The sequence below is a fragment of the Phalaenopsis equestris genome, unplaced genomic scaffold (assembly GCF_001263595.1).
Source record: "Phalaenopsis equestris unplaced genomic scaffold, ASM126359v1 Scaffold000589, whole genome shotgun sequence".
In the NCBI taxonomy this organism is placed as follows: domain Eukaryota; kingdom Viridiplantae; phylum Streptophyta; class Magnoliopsida; order Asparagales; family Orchidaceae; genus Phalaenopsis; species Phalaenopsis equestris.
In genome coordinates, this window is record NW_018165029.1 from 173,901 (window position 1) to 187,729 (window position 13,829).

Here is a 13,829-nt window from a genome sequence, read left to right on the forward strand (position 1 = left end):
CCGGCAGTGACTCGGAGATAATGGTGATCCTCACCGGGGAGCATCACACAAGTGCAATTGCAAATACAAACACATAGAATGCAACATGCAAGCAGGTCACCATGTCATATGATGCAAACAAAAATGCAATAAGATGTAGAAGCATACAAATATGTAAGTGCTTGATCGACCATACCATGGTGGTTGGTCGAATTAAAGTGTTTGGTCAACCTAGCCAGGGCGGCCGGCCGAACCAAATTGAGACGCTCACCAGGCTGGGGTGGTCTGTCGGAGTGAAGTGAAATGCTCGTCGGGCCAGGGTGGCTGATCGAAGTGAAGTAAGATGCTCACCAGGCTGGGGCGATCGATCAGAGCAAAGTGAAATGCTCACCTAGCTGGGGCGGTCGGTGGGAGCGAAGTGAAATGCAACATGCACCAAACAAAAATGCAATATGCAACAAACCAATATGCAAGTAGCAAACTGGGCTCGTGCTAACGACCTCACCTGGGAAACCTAAGGTTTAGACCCTTGGATATGCATCATTGTCGCTTGTTGCTCTGGTGAGGAAATGTGGGGAGTTTCTCCTCGAATCTTCAAGGAGGAAACTCTCAACGACGTCGCGAAATAGGATAGCTACAAAACTTTTCCTATTTTGCGAACTCCTCCATACCTTGCAAAGCAAGCCAACTACAAAGCTTCTCTCGCTTTGCCAAGTCTGACCTCCCAACTTCTCCAAGTAAAGCTGGGGAATTCAAAACAAGGGGAGTGATGGACTTCGACCCATTGGGAATTGTGTTAAGGCTCACAACAAGAGGAAAGACACTCGGCTCTAAGGGGGTATTGGCTACGCACGGGAAATCTTAACATAAAGGCTAGCTCTAAGAAATCCAAAGATCCATCACGTAGGCACGTCGTCGCGCCGACCCACATCGGCGCACGCACCCCATGTGGGCGATCAAACCCACACTCCTAAACTCCACTATTCCTAAGGCTGGCTAAGAGGTAAGGGATATCACCACTGTGACGGTTGTAGACGCGTTTTCTTTGCTTGCTCTATGTTGTCGACTTCCGGTCTGTGCTTCGATCCACGTGTCAGTGTACCTCGCAACGAGTCACATACATGAGCAGGAAATGAGGGCAAGGAGTTAGTGAGGTAAGCAAAGCAGCCCAAAAATAATAATTTTGGCATATAAAAATATAACTTCGCGAGGGGGGTTGCTTAATGACGGTAAAAGAGGGGAACCCACGATTGGCGAGGGAGGTTGCTTAATGACGGTAAAAGAGGGGAACCCACGAGGTAAAAGACACACACGCCTCATCGAACCGTGGCAACGCTCGCTGTCCAGCAACGTCGAACTGGCAGGCAAAGTATCTGGCCGCCGAAAAGATAAGACGGCGAGGTAGAGGAGTTAGCTCACTGGCGGTGCGTACCGGGAGCGACAGAGACTCGAAGGAGAGCCCAAAATCAAACGCTCCTCATTGATTTTCTCTGGTGTAAATGCGACGCTGACAAATCACAAGGCCGGCGAGGAGGAAGAGATCCGGCGGCGGCAAGGAGATAAAGAGGACTGCTCGAGCTTCGACTTTTCCACTATAGGGGGAGGGAGTCAGACTGTTGGGGAGAAGATCTGGTCTGTGGCGAGGCTCTCCTGTCTTCGTCGGCAATGAGGGAGGTCCTACGAGGTAGGCAGCAACGTGGTTTGCGAGAGCCAAAGACAACTTCGGTTGGCCTTCGAGGAAGGAGGGTCGGAGGGGCTGCCAGCGTCGGGGAAGGAGGTGGTCGGTGTGCCTCAGGCGCGACGAGGGAGCTCCGGTGAAGACGACGCGAGAGAAGGCTAGTGTTCGCGAAGTTGGCGGCACTAGGAGGGCTCGATCGTGATAGATAGTGGAGAGAGGTGGAGAATGTCGTAGCTTTTATAGAATAATATAATAATAATATAAATATTATTATTATTATTATTATCGTTAGTGAATTTCTCTCTCGTACATGTCCTCGCAGCGAAGTAGATATCCTTCCTGGCTAAAATTGACATTTTGGACGTGTTGGCGCAGTCCATTTCATCGTTCAGGGTCGTTTGGACAACTTTTTTGACGATTGTGTCTAAAATGATAATTCACACATTTTTACCTTGCTCGCGAAGCAATAGCGAAGTGGACATCCTTCGTAGGTGAAATTGACGTTCTAGACACACTCATATGGTCAGTTTCGTCGTCTGAGGTCATTCAGATAACTTTACTGATGAATGGGATAATTTGAGCCAGTTTCGCACGCAGCACGATGAATGATATTGGTTCGTCGACCCGATTGAAGTCGGTTGACGTGCCAAATGCCGACCGGCTTTCACCTAAGAGAAAACCATAGCCTAGCAGAATAACCTTGGCTACGTGCCCCTCAACGCACACCAAAAGGTCTCAGGTGGGTGTCTGAACTATCGCATATTACGGTCGGGTCGTAGAATATCCCGAGTTATACAGGTGGACACCCACACTCAAGACATCAAAAATTGATGCCAACAAAAGTTGGGGAACCCAAAGCAAGGGGAGTGAGAGACTCCGACCCATCATGACTTGTGCTAAGGCTCACAACAAATGGGAGACACTCGACTCTACTGAGGGTGTTGGCTACGCATGGGAAATCCCAACCTAAAGGCTAACTCTAGAAAATCCAACGATCCATCACGTAGGCACGTCTTGACATCGACCCACGCTGGTGCACGCGCCCCGTGTAGGCAATCGAACCCACACGCAGAGACTCCACCATTTCAAAGGCTGGCTAGAAGGTAGGGAATCTCACCACCATGATGGTTGCAGACGCGTTTTCTTTGTTTGCTCCAAGTGGTCGACGTCCGGTCTGTGCTCCAGTGTATCTCGTAGAACGTGCACAAGACAACAAAAAAACCTAATGAGGGCAGGAGGCAGTGAGGTATGCAAAGTATTTAAAAATAAACCTCGAATTATTGAAAATATGATCGATATGTAACTTCAAGAGAAGGTTGGACAGAATATGCACTGTATCGTCGTTGTCATGATGCCAGTGGTCGCTGCTACGACAAGTGAGAGATAGCGAGGCCGTCGACAAGGCAAGTCGGCGAGGAGAAGGTGGTCGTCGTTGAGGTGGATCGACAACTAAGGAGCCAAGAAACATGCCCTAGGTAACACTTCTTGGCCTAAGAGGGGGCTGACCTGCACATCACCAGTAGGAGAGCAGCTAGCCAGAGGGAAGAACAAAGGAGGGAACTTCGCTGGCAGGAATGGAACGCCGAGGAGAGGGATCGACCAAGGAAGAAGACCGACAAAGGGGAGTTTCCGGACTAAGAAAGTAGACCAGCAAGGGAGAGTTCAGGCTAGCAAGGTCTTGGCGCCGGCGTTGGAGGAGGGACAGCGCGACGGCGAGGCCGGCGGCTCACGGTGCAGCGAGGAGGAAGACCAAGCGGCTACTTCGCGAAGAGGGGTGGAAGCTCGGGATTGGGCCGAGAGGAGTGGGAGCACAGGCTTTCCGCCGGTTGGACGAGCGTCCCACGAGAGGAGAGAGACCGACGAGGCTCGCTGATGGTGTCACTAACTGAGAGGGAGGCGTCACATGCTTCGACCAAGAAGGATAAGAGGATGGCACGGGTTCGCTGACGGCTGGAGAGGAGGCTGGCGATCGATGCTCGCCGGTGAGGGGTGGCGGCGACATAGGGTTCGCGATCGATCTCAGAGGGAGAGAGAGGGATGTGATGTTATATAGTATAATAATAATAATAATAATTATTATTATTAATTTAAAAATCGCCGCACCGTACAATTTCAACCTAGACGTGCCATCATTTTGAAATGAAGGTCCTCCCTAGGTAAAATTGATGTCCCGGACGCGCTGGTGTGGTCTGTTTCATCGTTCGGTGTTTTTTGGACCACTTTTTTGACGATCAGACACAAAATGATAATTCACGTATTTTTAGTCAACCCGCGAGGTTGTGGAAAAATGAACATCCTCCCTGATCGAAGTCGTCTGATGCATGAAATGCAGACCGGCTTTTGCGCCTAGGCGAAAGCCAAAGTCTAGCAAAATGACCTAGGCTACGTACCCTTCAACACCTGCCGAAAGGTCCTGGGTGAATGTTTGAACTGTCAGATGTTATGGACGGGCCATAAGTTGTTCTGAGTCATGCAGGTGGACACCCTACACTCGTGACATCAAAAATTGATGCCAACAACTAAGCACACAAATGAGTGAAGATAGAAGGTATACAAGTATCTGAAATAAATAATCACAGCATATGAAATTACGACTAATATGCAGCTCACGAGAAGAGCTTAGACATGCCTCTATATGTAGTGACGTCGTCGCCACCCCGAGTCGAGAGGAGTGAACATCGATGCAAGGAGGCTTCAGCAGGGAGGAAGATCGATGGTCTTCAGTCAGCGATAAGGGCAACGATGCTAGCAGAATGCTTGTCAGGGTGCGGTGCTGAGAACAATGGAGTCCCCCCACTTAGGGCATCGCCCTTGCCAAAAGAATCGAGCCACTTCCCCCTTTGCTGTGAGAAAAGAATAAAAGAAATGTCATTGTGTGCTGGCAGGAGAGGTGGCCGAAGGGAAGAAGGCAGTGACAACAGGGATGCTGGATTGAAAGGTTCGGGCGAAACAATGTATTGTGAATGGAAGACCGACAAGGCTCGTCGAAGACAAATACTTTGTGTAGTGAGGGAAGGCCAGGTGTAAAGAGGGAAGTCAGACTTCACGAATGGAGCTTCGGTTGAGGAGAACGAACGGTGGCGAGCGACGCCGACGTGGAGAGATGTCTGGCGACATGCTCAGAGGTGCGAGGTGCGGAGAGGGAAGCATCGAACGAGTTGCGGTATCACCTTAGGGATCACGAAGAGGAAAAATAGGGAGAAAAGGAGCATGTCGCGTGCATGAATTTTTAGGATTTATTTATTTATTTTATTTTTATTTTATATATTTTTTTAATATTTATTATTAAAATTCCTCGAAACCGTGACAATATGGGTGCCCATCCCTGGTAAAATTGATGTTCTAAATGCACCGGTGTTGTCCGTTTCGTCATTCGTGATCATCCAAACAACTTCGTCGATGATTAAGCCATTTTAAGACCGCTTTCGCGCACGACGCAAAGAATAAGATTCATCGATCCGATCGAAGTTGTTCGATAAGTAAAATGTAGGTTGGCCTTCGCCTAAGCAAAAGCCAAAGTCTAGTTGAACGGCCCTGACTGCATGACCCTGAACACTCTCTGGAGGGCCTCAAATAGATGTCTCGAGCTACGAGAAACAACATATGCAACAATCATAATCTCGATGCACTCATGTGGACATCCCACACCTGCGACATAAAAAATTGATGCCAACACACTTAACTAAAATTTCGTTGTTACTCAAAAAAAAACTTCAATGTTTAAGAATTCAGATTCAATCTACTTAAGTGGTTCACACTCTAATTTTCATTATGGTGGCCTTCTGGAAGAAGTCCTTTTTATATGTGGTTTTTATTACTTCTGTCATCGAGACCCCCAGTGTGGTAGGTTTTGGGATCTTGTGGGTCAAACGTAGTACCCTCTTGAGGTAGCATTCCATCCGCTATTCCTGACTTTGTGTCCTTCTCGTGCTCGGGCTTGTTATCATCTCTTATTTGTGCACCTGTAGATAAGAGTGAGGATGGTTATCCTTTTATTATTGTTGTGTTGGTGGTGGGGAAGGGTAGCTTGATTTCCACTCGCTCTCGTGGGAGATCTTCTTAAGCTAGCGTGATCATTTGATCCATTGGGGAATAAAAAATGAGTTACATTATTTCGTTGATAAGTGGTTTTTAATGAATTTCAACAACTATGCTAATGTCTCCAGGCACTACAGGACGAAAGTTTAAGGAAATGACCTTCTCGTAGCCCTTGGCCAAGAGCTTCATGGGAGACTATGGGCTTCAGGTCGTGTATATCTACCATTTCAATCTGAAAATTGGTTATGAAGGTGCGCAGGGACTCTTCATGCAAATGTTGTAGTTGTAACAAATTATGAAAATTCTTTTAGGGCTCATGCATGCTAGCAAATTACCCTATGAATTATCTTTTGAATTTCATAAGAGGTAATCACTCCAAATGGTAAACTGTTGAATCATTGGAGGGCAGACTCCTTTAGGATCATAAAGAAGAGTCGATATTTCAGTGAATCATTTATCCTCATCAGACATGATAACAATTCAAAAAAAGCGACATGGTCAGATGGGTTGAATTTTTCTTGATAGAGCTCTAGAGTTGGGATCTTAAAGTCCTGGGCTGAGATCTGTCTAGAAAAAAAAACATTCTCTGGTGGAATAGGCCAAGGGGTATTGATGGATAATTGCCTATCACAAATTGGGGGTGTTGATTCTGCGCTATCTGTGTGTTACATGTCATCACTTGCACTAGAGCCAGTGATAGGGCTCTTCGGACATAGATGTTGAATCTCTTTTAAAATGTAGGAGCTGCAGACTGGGATGATGGGACTGCCCCCTAAGCAAGTGTTTCCCCGATCCTTTTCATCATCTGCTCCTTAAACTCTTGGACATGTTGTGTTATAAAATCTTTGGTACATTCCATGTTATATGTGATTTCGTGATGAATTTCTTCTCCTTGTGTTACTTATTTTCTTATTTGTGGGGTGATCTACACCCACCGTACATTACGAGGATAAACTCATATTTGTCTTTGAATCACACCCAAGGAATTGATTAAAAACAAAAGATAGAAAAATAATATATATTTTTTAAGATGGAAGAGTATGAGAGTAGGAATTTATTATAGGGTTGGAGATCATTCCAAAAAGATCATGGTTTTCATTTAATATCCTCTATTTATAATGATTGGCCCACATTAAATGAAATATTTGTGCTTATCTTAACATAGATTTCTAAGAGTGGGACCCCTGGATTCTTGTCACCCTTTTTTATCATGACTCGAAATCCTGAAATGAGTTAACCCCTTGTTGGATCGTTGAGATATAAGGGTTAAACACAATCATCTTTCAGTTCCTAGTTGCAAAAGCACAGCTTCAATCGTTTGACATCGAACAAGCTCAATTGTTTGGCTTCAGTTCTCAAATGTCAACCACTTGACATTGTTTACTTGATCTTAACCGACTTCAGTTTTCTAATCTTAGTTGCTTAGCCCCCTTCGTGTAGCTTTCCTCACACGGACATTCACAACTGACCGTTCAACTTCTTACTTTGACCCGAAACGACTTCTGTTGATGAATTGATTATGAGAACTCAGATGACTCCAACTAGGGGTGTAAACGAACCGAACACGAACGAGCAAATCTTGTGTTCGTGTTCAGTTCGTTGGAAATTTAGTTTGTTTGAAATAAACTCGTGTTCAAAATTGTTCGTGAAGTCATTGTTCGCGTTCATTTTTTAACGAACGAGCCGAACACGAGCCGTTTGTGAACGACGAGCAACTTGACATCCCTAATATTCATATATGTATAAATAATATATTATATTAATTATATAACTTATATTATATAAATATATAATATCTATATTAGTATATTACTAATATAACATATTAATATATTATTATATATATATAATTATTTTATATTTCGAATAATAACGATTCAAACACACGAGCGCATTACTCTTAGTGTTTGGTTCGTTTAACTAACCGAACGAAAAAAATTTGTTCATGTTCGTCTCGTTTACTTATCAAACGAATCTAACACGAACTCATTGTGAATCGAACTCGAACTATTCACAAAAAATAAACTTTTTTGACGGCCCTAACTCCAACCATATAAGATGTACATGTAAATAGAATCGACTTGTGCCATATGTATGTAAATCTTCAAAAATTATATATGATGTGTAGTAAATGCTTCATATTTTAATTATAATGAATGGAATAGTGATTCTGTGAAAAGCCCCACATTCTATAAATAGAACTGTGAACAATCTCCATTGATATCACTCACTCCCTCGATGCTCAGTTCCTTCCTCAACCGATGTGTGTGTATCAAATCCCTCCGTAAGTCTCACGCTGACCTCATCGTCAATGGGATCTCAGAACAAGAATCCATAGTGAGAGAATCAGTCGATAAGTATCTCTTCTTCGGCCACCCCCATTCTGCCGTCTCCCTTTACCTCACAGTAAAAAATCCCTCCTTGCTCCTTCAAAACCTAGTTCTTCAAATCTTTTCGAATCATGGCTACTATGCCGATCTACTGTCCTTGTATGCAGATTCACATAATTCAAGTTGCAGAAGATCTGATAACTACACATTTCCGGTTGTGATTAAGGCCTGCGCCGCCGTTATGGCATTTTGGGCGGGAATGCAGGTGCATGGTGCAGCTATGAGAAGCGGTCATGGTGGTCATCTCCTGGTTCAGACTGCTCTTGTAGATTTCTATCCAAAGATTGGGGTTTTGGAAGATGCACGAAAGGTGTTTGGTGAAATTTCTGAACCGGATTTGGTATCATGGAACGCACTCATCTCCGGCTGTTCTCTGAATGGATTCTATCAGGAAGCGTTTGAGTTGTTTAAAGAGATGATTTTGTCTGGTTTGAAGCCTAATGGAAGCAATTTCGTTAGTCTTATCCCTATCTGTGTTAAGCTAGGAGCTACAGTTCTCGGTTTTTCCCTGCATGTTTTAGCTCTCAAGTATGGAGTTTTAGCTCCCCAAGCTTCCGCGGTTTCTTCTCTGATCTCAATGTATTCTTCCTTCCGGGACCTTAGTTCTGCTTTAAACTTGTTTGAGTTGCAGGAGGTGAAAGATTTGGTTTCATGGAATTCGATGATTGCCGCTTATTCTCAGAACGGAGAACCAGACAAAGCATTCAAGATTTTTTGTCACATGAAATTCGAAGGAGAAAGGCCTGATTTTGTCACAATCTCATCCATTCTTTCCTCCTGTCACCTCTCCTCTATCTGCTACATTGAGTTGATTCATGCAATGGCAATCAAGGATGGATTGGTGAACGAAAATGCGGTAATAGCCTCGTTCGTGTCAATGTATGCTAAGAGTAATGAACTCCAAGCAGCCGTGCTTCTGTTTCAGAGTGCAACAGAGAAGAATCTTCTTCTCTTTAACTCTGTTATCTCTGGTTATCTTCTTCATGGCCTCCCAAGCTTGGCTCTGTCTACTTTCTCTGATATGATCATTCGAGGAGTTAATCCTGATTCAATCTCTTTGATAAGCACCATATCAGCATGTGCTGCATCTTTCGATCCACGTTCAGGAAAGTCTCTTCATGCTTACAGCATAAAAAACGATTTTTTATCAAACATCAATGTGATGAATGCTTTGTTGGCATTCTATTCAGATTCTAACCAGCTCCAATGCGCCCTTAAGTTATTCGATATAATGCAAGATCGAAATTTGATTTCTTGGAACACTTTGATATGTGGATGGGTTGATATTGGGGAAACTCACTCCGCCGTCACCTTCTTCAAGCAAATTGGTCATGAAAATCTGAAATTTGATTTGATAACATTGATCAGTATCCTCCCCAGCTTCTACAAATCAGAAAACATCGCTCTCGGGAAGTCGTTTCATGCTCTTGCGATTAAGACGGGATTCGATTCCGATACAACCTTAACAAATGCGCTCATAAGCATGTACGCGAATTGCGGTTTCGTCGACGACAGCCATGTTTTGTTTGAGACTTTAGCTTTCAGAAGCATCGTCTCTTGGAACGCTTTAATGACTGGGTACAGAAAGTTCAAATCTTCAAAACAGGTGATGGATTTGTTTCATCTGATGAAAGAAGATGGGAAGAAGCCGAATTCAGTCACGTTGCTGAACATATTATCGAGCTGCGAGACTCAGATTGGAGGAAGATCAATCCATGGATTTGCCCTTCGAAATTTTGACAGTTTAGAGATCACAGTCCATACTTCAGCACTCTGCATGTATGCCAGATTTCAGAACTTGGAATACTGTTTTCGTCTTTTTCACACTATGGATCGAAAGAATGTCGCTTCGTGGAATACAATGATGTCGATCTATCCACATGGTAAACATGCGCAAGTTTTGATTTTGTTCAAGGAAATGCTTGAATGCCGATCCAGATGTGGTAACAATGCTCAGTCTGGTTTCTGCTTGTTCTCAACTGGGTCGTCTTGATTTAGCACAATCCATTCATGGCTTTATCGTTCGAACCGGTTTTGAGAAGACGTCTCTGATCAACTCTTTCATCGACATGTACGCTAGAATCGGAAGCATTCCTCCTGCTGCAAAGAGGCTGTTTGATGAGCTGCAGGAGAAGGATTTAATCTCTTGGAGCACAATGATCAATGGATATGGAATCCATGGAGAAGGACAAGCGGCCATTAAAATTTTCCTAAAGATGGAAGAAACTGGTGCGTCGCCTGACGATGTAACCTTCGTCAGCATCCTCTCTGCTTGCAGTCATGCCGGTTTAGTTGAAGAAGGGCGGCTGTTCTTCAAATTGATGGTGGAGAAGCATGGAATCGCCCCGAGAATGGAGCATTATGCATGCTTAATTGATCTCTTCAGCCGTAGCGGGGATCTGATCGAAGCCTTGGATCTTGTTAAGACGTTGCCGGTTAAACCTTCGGTGGAGTTACTAGAATCCTTGCTCGGGGCTTGCCGCTGCCATGGCGAGTCCAAAGTAGGAGAAGCGGTTGGAAAGCTGTTGATTGAGCTCCATCCCAGTACGAGTTCGTATGTGATGCTCTCGAATATATATTCGGCGGCGGAGAGATGGGAAGATTCGGGGAGATTGAGGTTGGACATGAGAGCGAAGGCGTTGAGGAAAGAGCCTGGTACTAGCTTTGCGAGCATGGGGTGACAAAGCAGCGGTCTTTATGCATATATTTACCGGGCAATCAGAAGAAAGGAAGATTTACATGCATACCACTCAATTGTTATCTATTTACATATCTAACACTTAAAATTTAATTTTTACATACATACCGCCTTACATATGAATGATAAGGTGAATTTCAGTTTTTAAAAAATTTAGAAAGTGGTATTTTTCATGTGATATGAAAGATTTGGGTAATATAAATGTAAAAAGCAAAGTATATATGTTAGATGTGTAAATACATAAGTCTTGGGGGGTATGTATGTAAATGGCCCAAAAGGAAAACCTTTCTCAGAGCAAGGAAGATCTCCTTGTTATGTGGTGGGCGACTTCAATGGCTTCAGTGATTTTGGCAACTTTGATTAAGAGGAAGCTAAGGGAGGGAAAGAGGGAAACAAGGGGTGATATATTGTTTTTCTTTCACCAACATCTTTTTCTATCTCGGAGGAATTTGGTAACTCTCAACCCTATTTTTTTTGCGAAATTTACATGCATACTACTCAATTCCTATGTATTTATTTGTCTAACACCAAATCTTCAATTTTTTTTACATACATACCAATATACCACCTTACCAATGCAAGAAAAGATGAATAATGGCATACCAGTTGGCTTAGTGAGATCCTTACATTCTTGTAGAGTAATAACATCTAATTATTAAGGTTATGATTATATATACTTATTTATTTAAAGTGTCCGTGAGTGTTGATTAAAATCTATATGCATGAATAATAAATTTAATTTATACATATGTACATAATTTTAGACTATAGTATATTGACTTAATTATATGTGCAACTCAAAATATAACTAAGTCATTAATTTAGATGAAAGGATATCAACTTGTTTATTGCCAACGAATGTCTAGCGGGTTGCTTTAACAACGCCGCTCTTAAGAATTTTGTATTATAAGATTATTAGAATTTATGGGATTGAGAAATAATTAATTTGGGTTAATGTTAGATCGGTGCCTACAACACCGTTCTCCTCATGCTCCATTAAGTCGACGATGAGCCCACTAAAATAATTTGAAGACTTATATCAGGCGTAAGACTAAAATGATAATTTAGTCATTTGTTAGATATAATATTGAGGTATAAATATGACTGTTATGTTTTGGGTTATTATTAGAATTTAATGAGATTGAGAAATGATTAATTTTGGTTAATATTAGATCAGTGCCTACGACACCGTTCGCCTCATGCTCCATTGAGTCGACGCTGAGCCCACTAAAATAATTTGAAGACTTATATCAGGCGCAAGACTAAGATGACAATTTAGTCATTTGTTAGTTATAATTTTGAGGTATAAATAGGGCTATTATGTTTTGGGTTAGAGGATTTGTGATTGTTATCTTTAATCTTAGGGTTGAGTTTTGGAGGATTGCAATCCTCTCAAATTGTAGGTGTTTATCTTTTAAATTAATTCAGCAACTCTAGATTATGCAAAGAGAAAAGTTGTCGAGTAGAGACTATAATTTTACACTCTATTAGCTGATCTTCCAAGGCTAATATTTGCTTTGCATTGACATTATACATCTGTCTATATTTGTCTTGAATATGCATGATCTTTGATAACTCTGTATTCCACGCTTTTAAGGAAATGTTAAACTCAAGCTCCAAATCCGTACTCTTCATTATCTAAAGCAGAAAGATGTATGTCAGACTTGAAAAAAATCCAATATAAAATAAAAATGATTACATATTCTTCAACCCGTGCAAGCACCGTGCACTTTTGATTCAACATTTCCTCAGGAATATGATTCTTCAAAAGATTCATCAAAGAAAACTCTGATACTTGTGGCACTTGCCCAGATTTATCCTTAACTTGCTCGGACCCACTCAACATCACATAGTGGTAGTCTCGTCACATATTTGTTGAGGTAATATATTTCATGTTAAAGTTCTTCAATATTTCAAAATCAGAGGATTCTCAACATGTCCTCTTCGGAAGCATGAAAAAGAGATGGTAGCATTTTCAGTTTTCTTTTTTTCTCACGGAGACCCCAGTCCTTTTCACAAAGAAGAATTGATTTGCCCAATTTTTTTTATCATCCCATATTTGAAATTTTAATATTTCGCTACTATAAGTGATACATTGTTAACATCAGAAGCGAACTTGCCCATCATCGCCACTATTTTTAATGATAATGTTGCATTATTCTCCCTAAAGATGACAATTAATATCATAATGATTGTCATAGTCGGACAAGAAAGTCGGGAGAGGTACTTCATATGTTGATAACAAGCTCACTAACTCAGGAACTGGTGGAAACCAAAGGCCAGCGCACTAATTTGCCTCGTAAAGTTTGATACATTCAGGAGGAGGTGAACCGACTCGATCAAATAGCCCGAGAACTTAACTATCATGTCATTTGGAAAGTGGAACACCTTCCGGACAAGCATCAAAGCATCTTCAATAAGTGTCGATGTCGCCTCGTTAGGGTTTTGATATTTTTTGTGATTTTCGAGGGGTTGGAATTTCTTAGGCATGGGGTTCGCGGAGAAAAAAATCAAGCACAATAATTCTCTTATTCAAGGCGACGATAACTATTTCTGTGGAGACAATAACCTTCTTTTGCAGAGGCGACAACAACCTACTTCCAGTGGAGGCAACAACTTATTTTCGGGGAGAAACAATAATCTACTTCAGAGGAGACTACAGTGGCAGCACATTTGAAGATTTTGGATCACCAAATGAACTCCAAATTTGACATAATTTTATTCAAATCAAGTATCTCGATGAGAAGAATCTAAAGAGCCTAAGTCCCTTAATTTCGAGGACATTAAGGTCCTAGAATCATTAAAAAAATCCCTTATGATCAAGGGAGATCAATTTGGGTTGTTTGATCAAGTGGTCAAGGAAGTTATTCACAGAATGACCAAACCACATATTAAATAGTTCCCTTATCTTCACTTAGGGGAGGAAATTTCAAAGTTTGTTTTGGACTGAAGACCCGACAATAAATTACTGTCGTCAATTACTATCATCAGAGACCCCCTGCTTGCTAATGTTGTGTCTTAAATACAATTATAATGTATAACGTCA

The 13,829-nt window shown here is 42.2% G+C and overlaps 2 protein-coding genes across 2 annotated transcripts; both read left to right on the plus strand.

The window, feature by feature from the left end:
* Window positions 1-8,020: 8,020 nt before the first annotated feature.
* Window positions 8,021-10,078, plus strand: LOC110029525 (pentatricopeptide repeat-containing protein At2g39620-like). Its single transcript, XM_020731853.1, has 2 exons — window positions 8,021-8,101; window positions 8,193-10,078. The coding sequence occupies exon 2, from the start codon at window positions 8,267-8,269 to the stop codon at window positions 10,076-10,078; it is 1,812 nt and encodes a 603-aa protein (XP_020587512.1). The 5' UTR covers window positions 8,021-8,101; window positions 8,193-8,266.
* A 76-nt stretch (window positions 10,079-10,154) lies between these two features.
* LOC110029526 (pentatricopeptide repeat-containing protein At3g16610-like) lies at window positions 10,155-10,766 on the plus strand. Its single transcript, XM_020731854.1, has one exon. It carries the CDS (start codon window positions 10,155-10,157, stop codon window positions 10,764-10,766), a length of 612 nt encoding a protein of 203 aa, XP_020587513.1.
* The last annotated feature ends 3,063 nt before the right edge of the window (window positions 10,767-13,829 follow it).

Excerpts from the sequence above, each read along its gene's own strand:
- LOC110029525 (XM_020731853.1), top strand. The coding sequence starts at position 8,267 with ATGGCATTTTGGGCGGGAATGCAGGTGCATGGTGCAGCTATGAGAAGC.
- LOC110029526 (XM_020731854.1), top strand. The coding sequence starts at position 10,155 with ATGTACGCTAGAATCGGAAGCATTCCTCCTGCTGCAAAGAGGCTGTTT.